Source organism: Oncorhynchus nerka, linkage group LG27, assembly GCF_034236695.1.
Source record: "Oncorhynchus nerka isolate Pitt River linkage group LG27, Oner_Uvic_2.0, whole genome shotgun sequence".
Classification (NCBI taxonomy): Eukaryota; Metazoa; Chordata; class Actinopteri; order Salmoniformes; family Salmonidae; genus Oncorhynchus; species Oncorhynchus nerka.
In genome coordinates, this window is record NC_088422.1 from 97,754,373 (window position 1) to 97,781,723 (window position 27,351).

General features: G+C 37.2%; 1 protein-coding gene across 2 annotated transcripts in view; it reads right to left on the bottom strand.

Annotated features, from left to right (window-relative positions):
- Window positions 1–27,351, bottom strand: part of LOC135565406 (long-chain fatty acid transport protein 2-like) — an 89,648-nt gene that overhangs the window by 15,551 nt on the left and 46,746 nt on the right. Inside the window, exon 5 of one of the 2 annotated variants that reach the window (XM_065012409.1) lies at window positions 20,313–20,507. The exons of the other annotated variant lie outside the window; for it this stretch is intronic. Coding sequence (XP_064868481.1) covers window positions 20,313–20,507 — 195 coding nt within the window. The remainder of the gene's footprint in view (window positions 1–20,312; window positions 20,508–27,351) is intronic. 2 annotated transcript variants of the gene reach the window in all.

Below are 27,351 nucleotides of genomic sequence, written 5' to 3' on the forward strand. Positions count from 1 at the left end.
CAGCTTCTATAAGAGACAGGAGAGACATCATGATCAGAACATAGTGAAACAGCTTCTATAACAGAGACAGGAGAGACATCATCAGAACATAGTGAAACAGCTTCTATAACAGAGACATCATGATCAGAACATAGTGAAACAGATTCTATAAGAGACAGGAGAGACATCATGATCAGAACATAGTGGAACAGCTTCTATAAGAGACAGGAGAGACATCATGATCAGAACATAGTGGAACAGATTCTATAAGAGAGACAGGAGAGACATCATGATCAGAACATAGTGGAACAGATTCTATAAGAGAGACATCATAATCAGAACATAGTGAAACAGATTCTATAAGAGACAGGAGAGACATCATGATCAGAACATAGTGAAACAGATTCTATAAGAGACAGGAGAGACATCATGATCAGAACATAGTGGAACAGATTCTATAAGAGAGACATCATAATCAGAACATAGTGAAACAGATTATATAAGAGACAGGAGAGACATCATGATCAGAACATAGTGAAACAGATTCTATAAGAGAGACATCATGATCAGAACATAGTGAAACAGATTCTATAAGAGACAGGAGAGACATCATGATCAGAACATAGTGAAACAGATTATATAAGAGACAGGAGAGACATCATGATCAGAACATAGTGAAACAGATTCTATAAGAGAGACAGGAAAGACATCATGATCAGAACATAGTGAAACAGATTCTATAAGAGACAGGAGAGACATCATGATCAGAACATAGTGAAACAGATTCTATAAGAGACAGGAGAGACATCATGATCAGAACATAGTGAAACAGATTCTATAAGAGACAGGAGAGACATCATGATCAGAACATAGTGAAACAGCTTCTATAAGAGACAGGAGAGACATCATGATCAGAACATAGTGAAACAGATTCTATAAGAGAGACATCATGATCAGAACATAGTGAAACAGATTCTATAAGAGAGACATCATGATCAGAACATAGTGAAACAGATTCTATAAGAGAGACATCATGATCAGAACATAGTGAAACAGATTCTATAAGAGACAGGAGAGACATCATGATCAGAACATAGTGAAACAGATTCTATAAGAGAGACAGGAGAGACATCGTGATCAGAACATAGTGAAACAGATTCTATAAGAGACAGGAGAGACATCATGATCAGAACATAGTGGAACAGATTCTATAAGAGAGACATCATAATCAGAACATAGTGAAACAGATTCTATAAGAGACAGGAGAGACATCATGATCAGAACATAGTGAAACAGATTCTATAAGAGACAGGAGAGACATCATGATCAGAACATAGTGAAACAGATTCTATAAGAGACAGGAGAGACATCATGATCAGAACATAGTGGAACAGATTCTATAAGAGAGACATCATGATCAGAACCTAGTGAAACAGCTTAAATAAGAGACAGGAGAGACATCATGATCAGAACATAGTGAAACAGATTCTATAAGAGAGACATCATGATCAGAACATAGTGAAACAGATTCTATAAGAGAGACATCATGATCAGAACATAGTGAAACAGATTCTATAAGAGAGACATCATGATCAGAACATAGTGAAACAGATTCTATAAGAGAGACATCATAATCAGAACATAGTGAAACAGATTCTATAAGAGACAGGAGAGACATCATGATCAGAACATAGTGGAACAGATTCTATAAGAGAGACATCATAATCAGAACATAGTGAAACAGATTATATAAGAGACAGGAGAGACATCATGATCAGAACATAGTGAAACAGATTATATAAGAGACAGGAGAGACATCATGATCAGAACATAGTGAAACAGATTCTATAAGAGAGACAGGAAAGACATCATGATCAGAACATAGTGAAACAGATTCTATAAGAGACAGGAGAGACATCATGATCAGAACATAGTGAAACAGATTCTATAAGAGACAGGAGAGACATCATGATCAGAACATAGTGAAACAGATTCTATAAGAGACAGGAGAGACATCATGATCAGAACATAGTGAAACAGCTTCTATAAGAGACAGGAGAGACATCATGATCAGAACATAGTGAAACAGATTCTATAAGAGAGACATCATGATCAGAACATAGTGAAACAGATTCTATAAGAGAGACATCATGATCAGAACATAGTGAAACAGATTCTATAAGAGAGACATCATGATCAGAACATAGTGAAACAGATTCTATAAGAGAAGAGAGACATCATGATCAGAACATAGTGAAACAGATTCTATAAGAGACAGGAGAGACATCATGATCAGAACATAGTGAAACAGATTCTATAAGAGAGACAGGAGAGACATCATGATCAGAACATAGTGAAACAGATTCTATAAGAGACAGGAGAGACATCATGATCAGAACATAGTGAAACAGATTCTATAAGAGAGACATCATGATCAGAACATAGTGGAACAGATTCTATAAGAGACAGGAGAGACATCATGATCAGAACATAGTGGAACAGATTCTATAAGAGAGACATCATAATCAGAACATAGTGAAACAGATTCTATAAGAGACAGGAGAGACATCATGATCAGAACATAGTGGAACAGCTTCTATAACAGAGACAGGAGAGACATCGTGATCAGAACATAGTGAAACAGCTTCTATAACAGAGACATCATGATCAGAACATAGTGAAACAGATTCTATAAGAGACAGGAGAGACATCATGATCAGAACATAGTGGAACAGCTTCTATAAGAGACAGGAGAGACATCATGATCAGAACATAGTGGAACAGATTCTATAAGAGAGACAGGAGAGACATCATGATCAGAACATAGTGGAACAGATTCTATAAGAGAGACATCATAATCAGAACATAGTGAAACAGATTCTATAAGAGACAGGAGAGACATCATGATCAGAACATAGTGAAACAGATTCTATAAGAGACAGGAGAGACATCATGATCAGAACATAGTGAACAGATTCTATAAGAGAGACATCATAATCAGAACATAGTGAAACAGATTATATAAGAGACAGGAGAGACATCATGATCAGAACATAGTGAAACAGATTCTATAAGAGAGACATCATGATCAGAACATAGTGAAACAGATTCTATAAGAGACAGGAGAGACATCATGATCAGAACATAGTGAAACAGATTATATAAGAGACAGGAGAGACATCATGATCAGAACATAGTGAAACAGATTCTATAAGAGAGACAGGAAAGACATCATGATCAGAACATAGTGAAACAGATTCTATAAGAGACAGGAGAGACATCATGATCAGAACATAGTGAAACAGATTCTATAAGAGACAGGAGAGACATCATGATCAGAACATAGTGAAACAGATTCTATAAGAGACAGGAGAGACATCATGATCAGAACATAGTGAAACAGATTCTATAAGAGACAGAGAGACATCATGATCAGAACATAGTGAAACAGATTCTATAAGAGAGACATCATGATCAGAACATAGTGAAACAGATTCTATAAGAGAGACATCATGATCAGAACATAGTGAAACAGATTCTATAAGAGAGACAGGAGAGACATCATGATCAGAACATAGTGAAACAGATTCTATAAGAGACAGGAGAGACATCATGATCAGAACATAGTGAAACAGATTCTATAAGAGAGACATCATGATCAGAACATAGTGAAACAGATTCTATAAGAGACAGGAGAGACATCATGATCAGAACATAGTGAAACAGATTCTATAAGAGACAGGAGAGACATCATGATCAGAACATAGTGAAACAGATTCTATAAGAGACAGGAGAGACATCATGATCAGAACATAGTGGAACAGATTCTATAAGAGAGACATCATGATCAGAACCTAGTGAAACAGCTTAAATAAGAGACAGGAGAGACATCATGATCAGAACATAGTGAAACAGATTCTATAAGAGAGACATCATAATCAGAACATAGTGAAACAGATTCTATAAGAGACAGGAGAGACATCATGATCAGAACATAGTGAAACAGATTCTATAAGAGAGACATCATGATCAGAACATAGTGAAACAGATTCTATAAGAGACAGGAGAGACATCATGATCAGAACATAGTGGAACAGATTCATCATGATCAGAACATAGAAACAGATTCTATAAGAGAGACATCATGATCAGAACATAGTGAAACAGATTCTATAAGAGAGACATCATGATCAGAACATAGTGAAACAGATTCTATAAGAGAGACATCATGATCAGAACATAGTGAAACAGATTCTATAAGAGAGACATCATGATCAGAACATAGTGAAACAGATTCTATAAGAGAGACATCATGATCAGAACATAGTGAAACAGATTCTATAAGAGACAGGAGAGACATCATGATCAGAACATAGTGAAACAGATTCTATAAGAGAGACATCATGATCAGAACATAGTGAAACAGATTCTATAAGAGACAGGAGAGACATCATGATCAGAACATAGTGAAACAGATTCTATAAGAGAGACATCATGATCAGAACATAGTGAAACAGATTCTATAAGAGACAGGAGACATCATGATCAGAACATAGTGAAACAGATTCTATAAGAGACAGGAGAGACATCATGATCAGAACATAGTGAAACAGATTCTATAAGAGAGACAGGAGAGACATCATGATCAGAACATAGTGAAACAGATTCTATAAGAGAGACATCATGATCAGAACATAGTGAAACAGATTCTATAAGAGACAGGAGAGACATCATGATCAGAACATAGTGAAACAGATTCTATAAGAGACAGGAGAGACATCATGATCAGAACATAGTGAAACAGATTCTATAAGAGAGACAGGAGAGACATCATGATCAGAACATAGTGAAACAGATTCTATAAGAGACAGGAGAGACATCATGATCAGAACATAGTGAAACAGATTCTATAAGAGAGACATCATGATCAGAACATAGTGAAACAGATTCTATAAGAGACAGGAGAGACATCATGATCAGAACATAGTGAAACAGATTCTATAAGAGAGACATCATGATCAGAACATAGTGAAACAGATTCTATAAGAGAGACATCATGATCAGAACATAGTGAAACAGATTCTATAAGAGACAGGAGAGACATCATGATCAGAACATAGTGGAACAGATTCTATAAGAGAGAGAGACATCATAATCAGAACATAGTGAAACAGATTCTATAAGAGACAGGAGAGACATCATGATCAGAACATAGTGAAACAGATTCTATAAGAGACAGGAGAGACATCATGATCAGAACATAGTGAAACAGCTTCTATAACAGAGACATCATGATCAGAACATAGTGAAACAGATTCTATAAGAGACAGGAGAGACATCATGATCAGAACATAGTGGAACAGCTTCTATAAGAGACAGGAGAGACATCATGATCAGAACATAGTGAAACAGATTCTATAAGAGACAGGAGAGACATCATGATCAGAACATAGTGGAACAGATTCTATAAGAGAGACATCATAATCAGAACATAGTGAAACAGATTCTATAAGAGACAGGAGAGACATCATGATCAGAACATAGTGAAACAGATTCTATAAGAGACAGGAGAGACATCATGATCAGAACATAGTGGAACAGATTCTATAAGAGAGACATCATAATCAGAACATAGTGAAACAGATTATATAAGAGACAGGAGAGACATCATGATCAGAACATAGTGAAACAGATTCTATAAGAGAGACATCATGATCAGAACATAGTGAAACAGATTCTATAAGAGACAGGAGAGACATCATGATCAGAACATAGTGAAACAGATTATATAAGAGACAGGAGAGACATCATGATCAGAACATAGTGAAACAGATTCTATAAGAGAGACAGGAAAGACATCATGATCAGAACATAGTGAAACAGATTCTATAAGAGACAGGAGAGACATCATGATCAGAACATAGTGAAACAGATTCTATAAGAGACAGGAGAGACATCATGATCAGAACATAGTGAAACAGATTCTATAAGAGACAGGAGAGACATCATGATCAGAACATAGTGAAACAGCTTCTATAAGAGACAGGAGAGACATCATGATCAGAACATAGTGAAACAGATTCTATAAGAGAGACATCATGATCAGAACATAGTGAAACAGATTCTATAAGAGAGACATCATGATCAGAACATAGTGAAACAGATTCTATAAGAGAGACAGGAGAGACATCGTGATCAGAACATAGTGAAACAGATTCTATAAGAGACAGGAGAGACATCATGATCAGAACATAGTGGAACAGATTCTATAAGAGAGACATCATAATCAGAACATAGTGAAACAGATTCTATAAGAGACAGGAGAGACATCATGATCAGAACATAGTGAAACAGATTCTATAAGAGACAGGAGAGACATCATGATCAGAACATAGTGAAACAGATTCTATAAGAGACAGGAGAGACATCATGATCAGAACATAGTGGAACAGATTCTATAAGAGAGACATCATGATCAGAACATAGTGAAACAGATTCTATAAGAGACAGGAGAGACATCATGATCAGAACATAGTGAAACAGATTCTATAAGAGAGACATCATAATCAGAACATAGTGAAACAGATTCTATAAGAGACAGGAGAGACATCATGATCAGAACATAGTGAAACAGATTCTATAAGAGACAGGAGAGACATCATGATCAGAACATAGTGAAACAGATTCTATAAGAGACAGGAGAGACATCATGATCAGAACATAGTGAAACAGATTCTATAAGAGAGACATCATGATCAGAACATAGTGAAACAGATTCATAAGACATCATGATCAGAACATAGTGAAACAGATTCTATAAGAGAGACATCATGATCAGAACATAGTGAAACAGATTCTATAAGAGAGACATCATGATCAGAACATAGTGAAACAGATTCTATAAGAGAGACATCATGATCAGAACATAGTGAAACAGATTCTATAAGAGAGACATCATAATCAGAACATAGTGAAACAGATTCTATAAGAGACAGGAGAGACATCATGATCAGAACATAGTGAAACAGATTCTATAAGAGAGACATCATGATCAGAACATAGTGAAACAGATTCTATAAGAGACAGGAGAGACATCATGATCAGAACATAGTGGAACAGATTCTATAAGAGAGACATCATGATCAGAACATAGTGAAACAGATTCTATAAGAGAGACATCATGATCAGAACATAGTGAAACAGATTCTATAAGAGACAGGAGAGACATCATGATCAGAACATAGTGAAACAGATTCTATAAGAGACAGGAGAGACATCATGATCAGAACATAGTGAAACAGATTCTATAAGAGAGACATCATGATCAGAACATAGTGAAACAGATTCTATAAGAGACAGGAGAGACATCATGATCAGAACTTAGTGAAACAGCTTCTATAAGAGACAGGAGAGACATCATGATCAGAACATAGTGAAACAGATTCTATAAGAGAGACAGGAGAGACATCATGATCAGAACATAGTGAAACAGATTCTATAAGAGACAGGAGAGACATCATGATCAGAACATAGTGAAACAGATTCTATAAGAGAGACATCATGATCAGAACATAGTGGAACAGATTCTATAAGAGACAGGAGAGACATCATGATCAGAACATAGTGGAACAGATTCTATAAGAGAGACATCATAATCAGAACATAGTGAAACAGATTCTATAAGAGACAGGAGAGACATCATGATCAGAACATAGTGGAACAGCTTCTATAACAGAGACAGGAGAGACATCGTGATCAGAACATAGTGAAACAGCTTCTATAACAGAGACATCATGATCAGAACATAGTGAAACAGATTCTATAAGAGACAGGAGAGACATCATGATCAGAACATAGTGGAACAGCTTCTATAAGAGACAGGAGAGACATCATGATCAGAACATAGTGGAACAGATTCTATAAGAGAGACAGGAGAGACATCATGATCAGAACATAGTGGAACAGATTCTATAAGAGAGACATCATAATCAGAACATAGTGAAACAGATTCTATAAGAGACAGGAGAGACATCATGATCAGAACATAGTGAAACAGATTCTATAAGAGACAGGAGAGACATCATGATCAGAACATAGTGGAACAGATTCTATAAGAGAGACATCATAATCAGAACATAGTGAAACAGATTATATAAGAGACAGGAGAGACATCATGATCAGAACATAGTGAAACAGATTCTATAAGAGAGACATCATGATCAGAACATAGTGAAACAGATTCTATAAGAGACAGGAGAGACATCATGATCAGAACATAGTGAAACAGATTATATAAGAGACAGGAGAGACATCATGATCAGAACATAGTGAAACAGATTCTATAAGAGAGACAGGAAAGACATCATGATCAGAACATAGTGAAACAGATTCTATAAGAGACAGGAGAGACATCATGATCAGAACATAGTGAAACAGATTCTATAAGAGACAGGAGAGACATCATGATCAGAACATAGTGAAACAGATTCTATAAGAGACAGGAGAGACATCATGATCAGAACATAGTGAAACAGATTCTATAAGAGAGACATCATGATCAGAACATAGTGAAACAGATTCTATAAGAGAGACATCATGATCAGAACATAGTGAAACAGATTCTATAAGAGAGACATCATGATCAGAACATAGTGAAACAGATTATATAAGAGACAGGAGAGACATCATGATCAGAACATAGTGAAACAGATTCTATAAGAGAGACATCATGATCAGAACATAGTGAAACAGATTCTATAAGAGACAGGAGAGACATCATGATCAGAACTTAGTGAAACAGCTTCTATAAGAGACAGGAGAGACATCATGATCAGAACATAGTGAAACAGATTCTATAAGAGAGACAGGAGAGACATCATGGTCAGAACATAGTGAAACAGATTATATAAGAGACAGGAGAGACATCATGATCAGAACATAGTGAAACAGATTCTATAAGAGACAGGAGAGACATCATGATCAGAACATAGTGAAACAGATTCTATAAGAGACAGGAGAGACATCATGATCAGAACATAGTGAAACAGCTTCTATAAGAGACAGGAGAGACATCATGATCAGAACATAGTGAAACAGATTCTATAAGAGAGACATCATGATCAGAACATAGTGAAACAGATTCTATAAGAGAGACATCATGATCAGAACATAGTGAAACAGATTCTATAAGAGAGACATCATGATCAGAACATAGTGAAACAGATTCTATAAGAGACAGGAGAGACATCATGATCAGAACATAGTGAAACAGATTCTATAAGAGACAGGAGAGACATCATGATCAGAACATAGTGAAACAGATTCTATAAGAGAGACATCATGATCAGAACATAGTGAAACAGATTCTATAAGAGACAGGAGAGACATCATGATCAGAACATAGTGAAACAGATTCTATAAGAGGGACATCATGATCAGAACATAGTGAAACAGATTCTATAAGAGACAGGAGAGACATCATGATCAGAACTTAGTTAAACAGCTTCTATAAGAGACAGGAGAGACATCATGATCAGAACATAGTGAAACAGATTCTATAAGAGAGACATCATGGTCAGAACATAGTGAAACAGATTCTATAAGAGAGACATCATGATCAGAACATAGTGAAACAGATTATATAAGAGACAGGAGAGACATCATGATCAGAACATAGTGAAACAGATTCTATAAGAGAGACATCATGATCAGAACATAGTGAAACAGATTCTATAAGAGACAGGAGAGACATCATGATCAGAACTTAGTGAAACAGCTTCTATAAGAGACAGGAGAGACATCATGATCAGAACATAGTGAAACAGATTCTATAAGAGAGACAGGAGAGACATCATGGTCAGAACATAGTGAAACAGATTATATAAGAGACAGGAGAGACATCATGATCAGAACATAGTGAAACAGATTCTATAAGAGACAGGAGAGACATCATGATCAGAACATAGTGAAACAGATTCTATAAGAGACAGGAGAGACATCATGATCAGAACATAGTGAAACAGCTTCTATAAGAGACAGGAGAGACATCATGATCAGAACATAGTGAAACAGATTCTATAAGAGAGACATCATGATCAGAACATAGTGAAACAGATTCTATAAGAGAGACATCATGATCAGAACATAGTGAAACAGATTCTATAAGAGAGACATCATGATCAGAACATAGTGAAACAGATTCTATAAGAGACAGGAGAGACATCATGATCAGAACATAGTGAAACAGATTCTATAAGAGACAGGAGAGACATCATGATCAGAACATAGTGAAACAGATTCTATAAGAGAGACATCATGATCAGAACATAGTGAAACAGATTCTATAAGAGACAGGAGAGACATCATGATCAGAACATAGTGAAACAGATTCTATAAGAGGGACATCATGATCAGAACATAGTGAAACAGATTCTATAAGAGACAGGAGAGACATCATGATCAGAACTTAGTTAAACAGCTTCTATAAGAGACAGGAGAGACATCATGATCAGAACATAGTGAAACAGATTCTATAAGAGAGACAGGAGAGACATCATGATCAGAACATAGTGAAACAGATTATATAAGAGACAGGAGAGACATCATGATCAGAACATAGTGAAACAGATTATATAAGAGACAGGAGAGACATCATGATCAGAACTTAGTGAAACAGATTCTATAAGAGACAGGAGAGACATCATGATCAGAACATAGTGAAACAGATTCTATAAGAGACAGGAGAGACATCATGATCAGAACATAGTGAAACAGATTCTATAAGAGACAGGAGAGACATCATGATCAGAACATAGTGGAACAGATTCTATAAGAGAGACATCATGATCAGAACATAGTGAAACAGCTTATATAAGAGACAGGAGAGACATCATGATCAGAACATAGTGAAACAGATTCTATAAGAGAGACATCATGATCAGAACATAGTGAAACAGATTCTATAAGAGAGACATCATGATCAGAACATAGTGAAACAGATTCTATAAGAGAGACATCATAATCAGAACATAGTGAAACAGATTCTATAAGAGACAGGAGAGACATCATGATCAGAACATAGTGAAACAGATTCTATAAGAGAGACATCATGATCAGAACATAGTGAAACAGATTCTATAAGAGACAGGAGAGACATCATGATCAGAACATAGTGGAACAGATTCTATAAGAGAGACATCATGATCAGAACATAGTGAAACAGATTATATAAGAGACAGGAGAGACATCATGATCAGAACATAGTGAAACAGATTCTATAAGAGACAGGAGAAACATCGTGATCAGAACATAGTGAAACAGATTATATAAGAGACAGGAGAGACATCATGATCAGAACATAGTGAAACAGATTCTATAAGAGAGACATCATGATCAGAACATAGTGAAACAGATTCTATAAGAGACAGGAGAGACATCATGATCAGAACTTAGTGAAACAGCTTCTATAAGAGACAGGAGAGACATCATGATCAGAACATAGAAACAGATTCTATAAGAGAAACAGATTCTATAAGAGAGACAGGAGAGACATCATGATCAGAACATAGTGAAACAGATTCTATAACAGAGACAGGAGAGACATCATGATCAGAACATAGTGAAACAGATTCTATAACAGAGACATCATGATCAGAACATAGTGAAACAGATTCTATAAGAGACAGGAGAGACATCATGATCAGAACATAGTGGAACAGCTTCTATAAGAGACAGGAGAGACATCATGATCAGAACATAGTGGAACAGATTCTATAAGAGAGACAGGAGAGACATCATGATCAGAACATAGTGGAACAGATTCTATAAGAGAGACATCATAATCAGAACATAGTGAAACAGATTCTATAAGAGACAGGAGAGACATCATGATCAGAACATAGTGAAACAGATTCTATAAGAGACAGGAGAGACATCATGATCAGAACATAGTGGAACAGATTCTATAAGAGAGACATCATAATCAGAACATAGTGAAACAGATTATATAAGAGACAGGAGAGACATCATGATCAGAACATAGTGAAACAGATTCTATAAGAGAGACATCATGATCAGAACATAGTGAAACAGATTCTATAAGAGAGACATCATGATCAGAACATAGTGAAACAGATTCTATAAGAGACAGGAGAGACATCATGATCAGAACATAGTGAAACAGATTCTATAAGAGACAGGAGAGACATCATGATCAGAACATAGTGAAACAGATTCTATAAGAGAGACATCATGATCAGAACATAGTGAAACAGATTCTATAAGAGACAGGAGAGACATCATGATCAGAACATAGTGAAACAGATTCTATAAGAGGGACATCATGATCAGAACATAGTGAAACAGATTCTATAAGAGACAGGAGAGACATCATGATCAGAACTTAGTTAAACAGCTTCTATAAGAGACAGGAGAGACATCATGATCAGAACATAGTGAAACAGATTCTATAAGAGAGACATCATGATCAGAACATAGTGAAACAGATTCTATAAGAGAGACATCATGATCAGAACATAGTGAAACAGATTATATAAGAGACAGGAGAGACATCATGATCAGAACATAGTGAAACAGATTCTATAAGAGAGACATCATGATCAGAACATAGTGAAACAGATTCTATAAGAGACAGGAGAGACATCATGATCAGAACTTAGTGAAACAGCTTCTATAAGAGACAGGAGAGACATCATGATCAGAACATAGTGAAACAGATTCTATAAGAGAGACAGGAGAGACATCATGGTCAGAACATAGTGAAACAGATTATATAAGAGACAGGAGAGACATCATGATCAGAACATAGTGAAACAGATTCTATAAGAGACAGGAGAGACATCATGATCAGAACATAGTGAAACAGATTCTATAAGAGACAGGAGAGACATCATGATCAGAACATAGTGAAACAGCTTCTATAAGAGACAGGAGAGACATCATGATCAGAACATAGTGAAACAGATTCTATAAGAGAGACATCATGATCAGAACATAGTGAAACAGATTCTATAAGAGAGACATCATGATCAGAACATAGTGAAACAGATTCTATAAGAGAGACATCATGATCAGAACATAGTGAAACAGATTCTATAAGAGACAGGAGAGACATCATGATCAGAACATAGTGAAACAGATTCTATAAGAGACAGGAGAGACATCATGATCAGAACATAGTGAAACAGATTCTATAAGAGACAGGAGAGACATCATGATCAGAACATAGTGGAACAGCTTCTATAAGAGACAGGAGAGACATCATGATCAGAACATAGTGGAACAGATTCTATAAGAGAGACAGGAGAGACATCATGATCAGAACATAGTGGAACAGATTCTATAAGAGAGACATCATAATCAGAACATAGTGAAACAGATTCTATAAGAGACAGGAGAGACATCATGATCAGAACATAGTGAAACAGATTCTATAAGAGACAGGAGAGACATCATGATCAGAACATAGTGAAACAGATTCTATAAGAGAGACATCATAATCAGAACATAGTGAAACAGATTATATAAGAGACAGGAGAGACATCATGATCAGAACATAGTGAAACAGATTCTATAAGAGAGACATCATGATCAGAACATAGTGAAACAGATTCTATAAGAGAGACATCATGATCAGAACATAGTGAAACAGATTCTATAAGAGACAGGAGAGACATCATGATCAGAACATAGTGAAACAGATTCTATAAGAGACAGGAGAGACATCATGATCAGAACATAGTGAAACAGATTCTATAAGAGACATCATGATCAGAACATAGTGAAACAGATTCTATAAGAGACAGGAGAGACATCATGATCAGAACATAGTGAAACAGATTCTATAAGAGGGACATCATGATCAGAACATAGTGAAACAGATTCTATAAGAGACAGGAGAGACATCATGATCAGAACATAGTGAAACAGATTCTATAAGAGACAGGAGAGACATCATGATCAGAACATAGTGGAACAGCTTCTATAAGAGACAGGAGAGACATCATGATCAGAACATAGTGGAACAGATTCTATAAGAGAGACAGGAGAGACATCATGATCAGAACATAGTGGAACAGATTCTATAAGAGAGACATCATAATCAGAACATAGTGAAACAGATTCTATAAGAGACAGGAGAGACATCATGATCAGAACATAGTGAAACAGATTCTATAAGAGACAGGAGAGACATCATGATCAGAACATAGTGGAACAGATTCTATAAGAGAGACATCATAATCAGAACATAGTGAAACAGATTATATAAGAGACAGGAGAGACATCATGATCAGAACATAGTGAAACAGATTCTATAAGAGAGACATCATGATCAGAACATAGTGAAACAGATTCTATAAGAGAGACATCATGATCAGAACATAGTGAAACAGATTCTATAAGAGACAGGAGAGACATCATGATCAGAACATAGTGAAACAGATTCTATAAGAGACAGGAGAGACATCATGATCAGAACATAGTGAAACAGATTCTATAAGAGAGACATCATGATCAGAACATAGTGAAACAGATTCTATAAGAGACAGGAGAGACATCATGATCAGAACATAGTGAAACAGATTCTATAAGAGGGACATCATGATCAGAACATAGTGAAACAGATTCTATAAGAGACAGGAGAGACATCATGATCAGAACTTAGTTAAACAGCTTCTATAAGAGACAGGAGAGACATCATGATCAGAACATAGTGAAACAGATTCTATAAGAGAGACATCATGATCAGAACATAGTGAAACAGATTCTATAAGAGAGACATCATGATCAGAACATAGTGAAACAGATTATATAAGAGACAGGAGAGACATCATGATCAGAACATAGTGAAACAGATTCTATAAGAGAGACATCATGATCAGAACATAGTGAAACAGATTCTATAAGAGACAGGAGAGACATCATGATCAGAACTTAGTGAAACAGCTTCTATAAGAGACAGGAGAGACATCATGATCAGAACATAGTGAAACAGATTCTATAAGAGAGACAGGAGAGACATCATGGTCAGAACATAGTGAAACAGATTATATAAGAGACAGGAGAGACATCATGATCAGAACATAGTGAAACAGATTCTATAAGAGACAGGAGAGACATCATGATCAGAACATAGTGAAACAGATTCTATAAGAGACAGGAGAGACATCATGATCAGAACATAGTGAAACAGCTTCTATAAGAGACAGGAGAGACATCATGATCAGAACATAGTGAAACAGATTCTATAAGAGAGACATCATGATCAGAACATAGTGAAACAGATTCTATAAGAGAGACATCATGATCAGAACATAGTGAAACAGATTCTATAAGAGAGACATCATGATCAGAACATAGTGAAACAGATTCTATAAGAGACAGGAGAGACATCATGATCAGAACATAGTGAAACAGATTCTATAAGAGACAGGAGAGACATCATGATCAGAACATAGTGAAACAGATTCTATAAGAGAGACATCATGATCAGAACATAGTGAAACAGATTCTATAAGAGACAGGAGAGACATCATGATCAGAACATAGTGAAACAGATTCTATAAGAGGGACATCATGATCAGAACATAGTGAAACAGATTCTATAAGAGACAGGAGAGACATCATGATCAGAACTTAGTTAAACAGCTTCTATAAGAGACAGGAGAGACATCATGATCAGAACATAGTGAAACAGATTCTATAAGAGAGACAGGAGAGACATCATGATCAGAACATAGTGAAACAGATTATATAAGAGACAGGAGAGACATCATGATCAGAACATAGTGAAACAGATTATATAAGAGACAGGAGAGACATCATGATCAGAACTTAGTGAAACAGATTCTATAAGAGACAGGAGAGACATCATGATCAGAACATAGTGAAACAGATTCTATAAGAGACAGGAGAGACATCATGATCAGAACATAGTGAAACAGATTCTATAAGAGACAGGAGAGACATCATGATCAGAACATAGTGGAACAGATTCTATAAGAGAGACATCATGATCAGAACATAGTGAAACAGCTTATATAAGAGACAGGAGAGACATCATGATCAGAACATAGTGAAACAGATTCTATAAGAGAGACATCATGATCAGAACATAGTGAAACAGATTCTATAAGAGAGACATCATGATCAGAACATAGTGAAACAGATTCTATAAGAGAGACATCATAATCAGAACATAGTGAAACAGATTCTATAAGAGACAGGAGAGACATCATGATCAGAACATAGTGAAACAGATTCTATAAGAGAGACATCATGATCAGAACATAGTGAAACAGATTCTATAAGAGACAGGAGAGACATCATGATCAGAACATAGTGGAACAGATTCTATAAGAGAGACATCATGATCAGAACATAGTGAAACAGATTATATAAGAGACAGGAGAGACATCATGATCAGAACATAGTGAAACAGATTCTATAAGAGACAGGAGAAACATCGTGATCAGAACATAGTGAAACAGATTATATAAGAGACAGGAGAGACATCATGATCAGAACATAGTGAAACAGATTCTATAAGAGAGACATCATGATCAGAACATAGTGAAACAGATTCTATAAGAGACAGGAGAGACATCATGATCAGAACTTAGTGAAACAGCTTCTATAAGAGACAGGAGAGACATCATGATCAGAACATAGTGAAACAGATTCTATAAGAGAGACAGGAGAGACATCATGATCAGAACATAGTGAAACAGATTCTATAAGAGACAGGAGAGACATCATGATCAGAACATAGTGAAACAGATTCTATAAGAGAGACATCATGATCAGAACATAGTGGAACAGATTATATAAGAGACAGGAGAGACATCATGATCAGAACATAGTGGAACAGATTCTATAAGAGACAGGAGAGACATCATGATCAGAACATAGTGAAACAGATTCTATAACAGAGACAGGAGAGACATCGTGATCAGAACATAGTGAAACAGCTTCTATAACAGAGACATCATGATCAGAACATAGTGAAACAGATTCTATAAGAGACAGGAGAGACATCATGATCAGAACATAGTGGAACAGCTTCTATAAGAGACAGGAGAGACATCATGATCAGAACATAGTGGAACAGATTCTATAAGAGAGACAGGAGAGACATCATGATCAGAACATAGTGGAACAGATTCTATAAGAGAGACATCATAATCAGAACATAGTGAAACAGATTCTATAAGAGACAGGAGAGACATCATGATCAGAACATAGTGAAACAGATTCTATAAGAGACAGGAGAGACATCATGATCAGAACATAGTGGAACAGATTCTATAAGAGAGACATCATAATCAGAACATAGTGAAACAGATTATATAAGAGACAGGAGAGACATCATGATCAGAACATAGTGAAACAGATTCTATAAGAGAGACATCATGATCAGAACATAGTGAAACAGATTCTATAAGAGACAGGAGAGACATCATGATCAGAACTTAGTGAAACAGCTTCTATAAGAGACAGGAGAGACATCATGATCAGAACATAGTGAAACAGATTCTATAAGAGAGACAGGAGAGACATCATGATCAGAACATAGTGAAACAGATTCTATAAGAGACAGGAGAGACATCATGATCAGAACATAGTGAAACAGATTCTATAAGAGAGACAGGAGAGACATCATGGTCAGAACATAGTGAAACAGATTATATAAGAGACAGGAGAGACATCATGATCAGAACATAGTGAAACAGATTCTATAAGAGAGACAGGAAAGACATCATGATCAGAACATAGTGAAACAGATTCTATAAGAGACAGGAGAGACATCATGATCAGAACATAGTGAAACAGATTCTATAAGAGACAGGAGAGACATCATGATCAGAACATAGTGAAACAGCTTCTATAAGAGACAGGAGAGACATCATGATCAGAACATAGTGAAACAGATTCTATAAGAGAGACATCATGATCAGAACATAGTGAAACAGATTCTATAAGAGAGACATCATGATCAGAACATAGTGAAACAGATTCTATAAGAGAGACATCATGATCAGAACAGATTCTATAAGAGACAGGAGAGACATCATTCTAGAACATAGTGGAACAGATTCTAGGAGAGACATCATGATCAGAACATAGTGAAACAGATTCTATAAGAGACAGGAGAGACATCATGATCAGAACATAGTGGAACAGATTCTATAAGAGAGACATCATGATCAGAACATAGTGAAACAGATTCTATAAGAGAGACAGGAAAGACATCATGATCAGAACATAGTGGAACAGCTTCTATAACAGAGACATTATGATCAGAACATAGTGGAACAGATTCTATAACAGAGACATCATGATCAGAACATAGTGGAACAGATTCTATAAGAGACAGGAAAGACATCATGATCAGAACATAGTGAAACAGATTCTATAAGAGACAGGAGAGACATCATGATCAGAACATAGTGAAACAGATTCTATAACAGAGACAGGAGAGACATCGTGATCAGAACATAGTGAAACAGCTTCTATAACAGAGACATCATGATCAGAACATAGTGAAACAGATTCTATAAGAGACAGGAGAGACATCATGATCAGAACATAGTGGAACAGCTTCTATAAGAGACAGGAGAGACATCATGATCAGAACATAGTGAAACAGATTCTATAACAGAGACATCATGATCAGAACATAGTGAAACAGATTCTATAAGAGACAGGAGAGACATCATGATCAGAACATAGTGAAACAGATTCTATAAGAGACAGGAGAGACATCATGATCAGAACATAGTGAAACATATTCTATAACAGAGACATCATGATCAGAACATAGTGAAACAGCTTCTATAAGAGAGACATCATGATCAGAACATAGTGAAACAGATTCTATAAGAGAGACATCATGATCAGAACATAGTGAAACAGATTCTATAAGAGACAGGAGAGACATCATGATCAGAACATAGTGAAACAGATTCTATAAGAGAGACATCATGATCAGAACATAGTGGAACAGATTCTATAAGAGACAGGAGAGACATCATGATCAGAACATAGTGGAACAGATTCTATAAGAGACAGGAGAGACATCACTGTGATAAAGACACAGCATTTCAGTTGATGTTCGGATCCCAACCCTGGTAAAATGTCCAATGTAAGAAGTATAACCTTTACCAATTTAATACAAATATCTAGCTATGTTAATAAGATAAATGTACTAACTGTGAGTCTGGATAAGAGCGTCTTCTAAATGATTCAAATGGCATTTAAATGTAGAGGGAAGCATGATATCTCAGTGGAGTTGGAGTCAATTCCAATTTAATTCAGTAACTGAAATTAAATGGAATTGTCCCCAACCCTGGTTCTTTAGGAGTCAGATCTTCAGGCCCCTTAGTCATAAAGTGGCTCAGAGTAGGAGTACTGATCTAGGGATCCAGTTTTGCCTTTTAGATCATAATGAATAAGGTTTCGTGAACAGGGGGGGGAACCTGATCCTAGATCTTCACTCTGTGAGACATTATGAATCCGGGCCCAGGAGACAGGGCTGTTCAGGAGTCAGTCCTTACCTGATGTAGGTAGTGAGACATTATGAATCCTGGCCCAGGTGACAGGGCTGTTCAGGAGTCAGTCCTTACCTGGTGTAGGTAGTGAGACATTATGAATCCTGGCCCAGGTGACAGGGCTGTTCAGGAGTCAGTCCTTACCTGGTGTAGGTAGTGAGACATTATGAATCCTGGCCCAGGTGACAGGGCTGTTCAGGAGTCAGTCCTTACCTGGTGTAGGTAGTGAGACATTATGAATCCTGGCCCAGGAGACAGGGCTGTTCAGGAGTCAGTCCTTACCTGGTGTAGGTAGTGAGACATTATGAATCCTGGCCCAGGAGACAGGGCTGTTCAGGAGTCAGTCCTTACCCGGTGTAGGTAGTGAGACATTATGAATCCTGGCCCAGGAGACAGGGCTGTTCAGGAGTCAGTCCTTACCCGGTGGAGGTAGTGAGACATTATGAATCCTGGCCCAGGAGACAGGGCTGTTCAGGAGTCAGTCCTTACCTGGTGTAGGTAGTGAGACATTATGAATCCTGGCCCAGGAGACAGGGCTGTTCAGGAGTCAGTCCTTACCCGGTGGAGGTAGTGAGACATTATGAATCCTGGCCCAGGAGACAGGGCTGTTCAGGAGTCAGTCCTTACCCGGTGGAGGTAGTGAGACATTATGAATCCTGGCCCAGGAGACAGGGCTGTTCAGGAGTCAGTCCTTACCTGGTGTAGGTAGTGAGACATTATGAATCCTGGCCCAGGAGACAGGGCTGTTCAGGAGTCAGTCCTTACCCGGTGCAGGTAGTTGACTCGTCCGATAGCTCCTATCTTCCCGGTGTAGTTGATCAATCCCACATTGCCCTCCGTTGAAGCATAAAACTCCCTCACGTTGATGCTCCCAAAGCGGTTCAGGAATTCCCTCCATATCTCTGCTCTCACACCGTTACCAATGGCCAGCCTGACTTTGTGCTCTCTGTCGTTGTCTCTCTGGAACGTTGGGAGAAAACACAAACATTCATCTTTTCAATGTTTGTATTTTGGTTGTATGTCAATCGTGTTATTGTGAAGTCAAAGACGAATGCACACATTTGGTGAACAATAATGATTTTCTAATTCAAATTCTCATTTGAACAGTCATATAGTCTATTACCATTAGAGACAGGAGTCTGTACAGTCATAGAGACATGAGTCTGTACAGTCATAGAGACAGGAGTCTGTACAGTCATATAGTCTATTACCATTAGAGACAGGAGTCTGTACAGTCATAGAGACATGAGTCTGTAAAGTCATAGAGACAGGAGTCTGTTCAGTCATATAGTGTATTACCATTAGAGACAGGAGTCTGCACAGTCATAGAGACAGGAGTCTGTACAGTCATAGAGACAGGAGTCTGTTCAGTCATATAGTGTATTACCATTAGAGACAGGAGTCTGTGCAGTCATATAGTCTATTACCATTAGAGACAGGAGTCTGTACAGTCATATAGTGTATTACCATTAGAGACAGGAGTCTGTTCAGTCATATAGTGTATTACCATTAGAGACAGGAGTCTGTACAGTCATATAGTGTATTACCATTAGAGACAGTCATAGAGACAGGAGTCTGTACAGTCATATAGTTTATTACCAATAGATACAGGAGTCTGTACAGTCATAGAGACAGGAGTCTGTACAGTCATATAGTGTATTACCATTAGAGACAGGAGTCTGTACAGTCATAGAGACAGGAGTCTGTACAGTCATATAGTGTATTACCATTAGATACAGGAGTCTGTACAGTCATATAGTTTATTACCATTAGAGACAGGAGTCTGTACAGTCATAGAGACAGGAGTCTGTACAGTTATATATTGTATTACCATTAGAGACAGTCATAGAGACAGGAGTCTGTACAGTCATAGAGACAGGAGTCTGCACAGTCATATAGTGTATTACCATTAGAGACAGTCATAGAGACAGGAGTCTGTACAGTCATAGAGACAGGAGTCTGTACAGTCATATAGTGTATTACCATTAGAGACAGTCATAGAGACAGGAGTCTGTAAAGTCATCGAGACAGGAGTCTGTGCAGTCATATAGTCTATTACCATTAGAGACAGGAGTCTGTACAGTCATATAGTGTATTACCATTAGAGACAGGAGTCTGTACAGTCATATAGTGTAATACCATTAGAGACAGGAGTCTGTACAGTCATATAGTGTATTACCATTAGAGACAGGAGTCTGTACAGTCATATAGTGGAGTAATAGGAGTCTGTTCAGTCATAGAGACTTGAGTCTGTACAGTCATATAGTGTATTTCCATTAGAGACAGGAGTCTGCACAGTCATAGAGACAGGAGTCTGTACAGTCATATAGTGTATTACCATTAGAGACAGGAGTCTGTACAGTCATATAGTGTATTACCAATAGAGACAGGAGTCTGTACAGTCATATAGTGTATTACCAATAGAGACAGGAGTCTGTACAGTCATAAGGTGTAATACCATTAGAGACAGGAGTCTGTACAGTCATATAGTGTAATACCATTAGAGACAGGAGTCTATAAAGTCATATAGTGTATTACCAATAGAGACAGGAGTCTGTACAGTCATATAGTGTAATACCATTAGAGACAGGAGTCTGTACAGTCATATAGACAGGAGTCTGCACGGTCATAGAGACAGGAGTCTGTTCAGTCATAGAGACAGGAGTCTGTACAGTCATATAGTGTATTTTCATTAGAGACAGGAGTCTGCACAGTCATAGAGACAGGAGTCTGTACAGTCATATAGTGTATTACCATTAGAGACAGGAGTCTGTACAGTCATATAGTGTATTACCATTAGAGACAGTAATAGAGACATGAGTCTGTACAGTCATATAGTTTATTACCATTAGAGACAGGAGTCTGTTCAGTCATATAGTGTATTACCATTAGAGACAGGAGTCTGTACAGTCATAGATACAGGAGTCTGTACAGTCATATAGTGTATTACCATTAGAGACAGGAGTCTGTTCAGTCATATAGTTTATTACCATTAGAGACAGGAGTCTGTACAGTCATATAGTGTATTACCATTAGAGACAGTCATAGAGACAGTCTGTACAGTCATATAGTTTATTACCATTAGAGACAGGAGTCTGTACAGTCATATAGTGTATTACCATTAGAGACAGGAGTCTGTACAGTCATATAGTGTATTTTCATTAGAGACAGGAGTCTGTACAGTCATAGAGACAGGAGTCTGTACAGTCATATAGTGTATTACCATTAGAGACAGGAGTCTGTACAGTCATATAGTTTATTACCATTAGAGACAGGAGTCTGTTCAGTCATATAGTGTATTACCATTAGAGACAGGAGTCTGTACAGTCATAGATACAGGAGTCTGTACAGTCATATAGTGTATTACCATTAGAGACAGGAGTCTGTTCAGTCATATAGTTTATTACCATTAGAGACAGGAGTCTGTACAGTCATATAGTGTATTACCATTAGAGACAGTCATAGAGACAGGAGTCTGTACAGTCATATAGTTTATTACCATTAGAGACAGGAGTCTGTTCAGTCATATAGTGTATTACCATTAGAGACAGGAGTCTGTACAGTCATATAGTGTATTTTCATTAGAGACAGGAGTCTGTACAGTCATAGATACAGGAGTCTGTACAGTCATATAGTGTATTACCATTAGAGACAGGAGTCTGTTCAGTCATATAGTTTATTACCATTAGAGACAGGAGTCTGTACAGTCATATAGTGTATTACCATTAGAGACAGTCATAGAGACAGGAGTCTGTACAGTCATATAGTGTATTACCATTAGAGACAGGAGTCTGTACAGTCATATAGTGTATTACCATTAGAGACAGGAGTCTGTACAGTCATATAGTGTATTACCATTAGAGACAGGAGTCTGTACAGTCATATAGTTTATTACCATTAGAGACAGGAGTCTGTACAGTCATATAGTGTATTACCAATAGAGACAGGAGTCTGTACAGTCATATAGTGTATTACCATTAGAGACAGTCATAGAGACAGGAGTCTGTTCAGTCATATAGTTTATTACCATTAGAGACAGGAGTCTGTACAGTCATATAGTGTATTACCATTAGAGACAGTCATAGAGACAGGAGTCTGTACAGTCATATAGTTTATTACCATTAGAGACAGGAGTCTGTACAGTCATATAGTGTATTACCATTAGAGACAGGAGTCTGTACAGTCATATAGTGTATTACCATTAGAGACAGGAGTCTGTACAGTCATATAGTTTATTACCATTAGAGACAGGAGTCTGTACAGTCATATAGTGTATTACCAATAGAGACAGGAGTCTGTACAGTCATATAGTGTATTACCATTAGAGACAGTCATAGAGACAGGAGTCTGTTCAGTCATATAGTTTATTACCATTAGAGACAGGAGTCTGTACAGTCATATAGTGTATTACCATTAGAGACAGTCATAGAGACAGGAGTCTGTACAGTCATATAGTTTATTACCATTAGAGACAGGAGTCTGTACAGTCATATAGTGTATTACCAATAGAGACAGGAGTCTGTACAGTCATATAGTGTATTACCATTAGAGACAGTCATAGAGACAGGAGTCTGTTCAGTCATATAGTTTATTACCATTAGAGACAGGAGTCTGTACAGTCATATAGTGTATTACCATTAGAGACAGTCATAGAGACAGGAGTCTGTACAGTCATATAGTTTATTACCATTAGAGACAGGAGTCTGTACAGTCATATAGTGTATTACCATTAGAGACAGGAGTCTGTACAGTCATATAGTGTATTACCATTAGAGACAGTCATAGAGACAGGAGTCTGTACAGTCATAGAGACATGAGTCTGTACAGTCATATAGTTTATTACCATTAGAGACAGTCATAGAGACAGGAGTCTGTACAGTCATAGAGACAGGAGTCTGTGCAGTCATATAGTCTATTACCATTAGAGACAGGAGTCTGTACAGTCATATAGTGTATTACCATTAGAGACAGTCATAGAGACAGGAGTCTGTACAGTCATAGAGACAGGAGTCTGCACAGCACGGTCATAGAGACAGGAGTCTGTTCAGTCATAGAGACAGGAGTCTGTACAGTCATATAGTGTATTTCCATTAGAGACAGGAGTCTGCACAGTCATCGAGACAGGAGTCTGTACAGTCATATAGTGTATTACCATTAGAGACAGGAGTCTGTACAGTCATATAGTGTATTACCAATAGAGACAGGAGTCTGTACAGTCATATAGTGTATTACCATTAGAGACAGTCATAGAGACAGGAGTCTGTACAGTCATAGATACAGGAGTCTGTACAGTCATATAGTGTATTACCATTAGAGACAGGAGTCTGTTCAGTCATATAGTTTATTACCATTAGAGACAGGAGTCTGTACAGTCATATAGTGTATTACCATTAGAGACAGTCATAGAGACAGGAGTCTGTACAGTCATATAGTGTATTACCATTAGAGACAGGAGTCTGTACAGTCATATAGTGTATTACCATTAGAGACAGGAGTCTGTACAGTCATATAGTGTATTACCATTAGAGACAGGAGTCTGTACAGTCATATAGTGTATTACCAATAGAGACAGGAGTCTGTACAGTCATATAGTGTATTACCATTAGAGACAGTCATAGAGACAGGAGTCTGTTCAGTCATATAGTTTATTACCATTAGAGACAGGAGTCTGTACAGTCATATAGTGTATTACCATTAGAGACAGTCATAGAGACAGGAGTCTGTACAGTCATATAGTTTATTACCATTAGAGACAGGAGTCTGTACAGTCATATAGTGTATTACCATTAGAGACAGGAGTCTGTACAGTCATATAGTGTATTACCATTAGAGACAGGAGTCTGTACAGTCATATAGTTTATTACCATTAGAGACAGGAGTCTGTACAGTCATATAGTGTATTACCAATAGAGACAGGAGTCTGTACAGTCATATAGTGTATTACCATTAGAGACAGTCATAGAGACAGGAGTCTGTTCAGTCATATAGTTTATTACCATTAGAGACAGGAGTCTGTACAGTCATATAGTGTATTACCATTAGAGACAGTCATAGAGACAGGAGTCTGTACAGTCATATAGATTATTACCATTAGAGACAGGAGTCTGTACAGTCATATAGTGTATTACCATTAGAGACAGGAGTCTGTACAGTCATATAGTGTATTACCATTAGAGACAGTCATAGAGACAGGAGTCTGTACAGTCATAGAGACATGAGTCTGTACAGTCATATAGTTTATTACCATTAGAGACAGTCATAGAGACAGGAGTCTGTACAGTCATAGAGACAGGAGTCTGTGCAGTCATATAGTCTATTACCATTAGAGACAGGAGTCTGTACAGTCATACAGTGTATTACTATTAGAGACAGTCATAGAGACAGGAGTCTGTACAGTCATAGAGACAGGAGTCTGCACAGCACGGTCATAGAGACAGGAGTCTGTTCAGTCATAGAGACAGGAGTCTGTACAGTCATATAGTGTATTTCCATTAGAGACAGGAGTCTGCACAGTCATAGAGACAGGAGTCTGTACAGTCATATAGTGTATTACCATTAGAGACAGGAGTCTGTAAAGTCATATAGTGTATTACCAATAGAGACAGGAGTCTGTACAGTCATATAGTGTATTACCATTAGAGACAGTCATAGAGACAGGAGTCTGTACAGTCATAGAGACAGGAGTCTGTACAGTCATATAGTGTATTACCATTAGAGACAGGAGTCTGTACAGTCATCGAGACAGGAGTCTGTGCAGTCATATAGTCTATTACCATTAGAGACAGGAGTCTGTACAGTCATATAGTGTATTACCATTAGAGACAGTCATAGAGACAGGAGTCTGTACAGTCATAGAGACAGGAGTCTGCACAGCACGGTCATAGAGACAGGAGTCTGTTCAGTCATAGAGACAGGAGTCTGTACAGTCATATAGTGTATTTCCATTAGAGACAGGAGTCTGCACAGTCATAGAGACAGGAGTCTGTACAGTCATATAGTGTATTACCATTAGAGACAGGAGTCTGTACAGTCATATAGTGTATTACCAATAGAGACAGGAGTCTGTACAGTCATATAGTGTATTACCATTAGAGACAGTCATAGAGACAGGAGTCTGTACAGTCATAGATACAGGAGTCTGTACAGTCATATAGTGTATTACCATTAGAGACAGGAGTCTGTTCAGTCATATAGTTTATTACCATTAGAGACAGGAGTCTGTACAGTCATATAGTGTATTACCATTAGAGACAGTCATAGAGACAGGAGTCTGTACAGTCATATAGTGTATTACCATTAGAGACAGGAGTCTGTACAGTCATATAGTGTATTACCATTAGAGACAGGAGTCTGTACAGTCATATAGTGTATTACCAATAGAGACAGGAGTCTGTACAGTCATATAGTGTATTACCATTAGAGACAGTCATAGAGACAGGAGTCTGTTCAGTCATATAGTTTATTACCATTAGAGACAGGAGTCTGTACAGTCATATAGTGTATTACCATTAGAGACAGTCATAGAGACAGGAGTCTGTACAGTCATATAGTTTATTACCATTAGAGACAGGAGTCTGTACAGTCATATAGTGTATTACCATTAGAGACAGGAGTCTGTACAGTCATATAGTGTATTACCATTAGAGACAGTCATAGAGACAGGAGTCTGTTCAGTCATATAGTTTATTACCATTAGAGACAGGAGTCTGTACAGTCATATAGTGTATTACCATTAGAGACAGTCATAGAGACAGGAGTCTGTACAGTCATATAGTTTATTACCATTAGAGACAGGAGTCTGTAC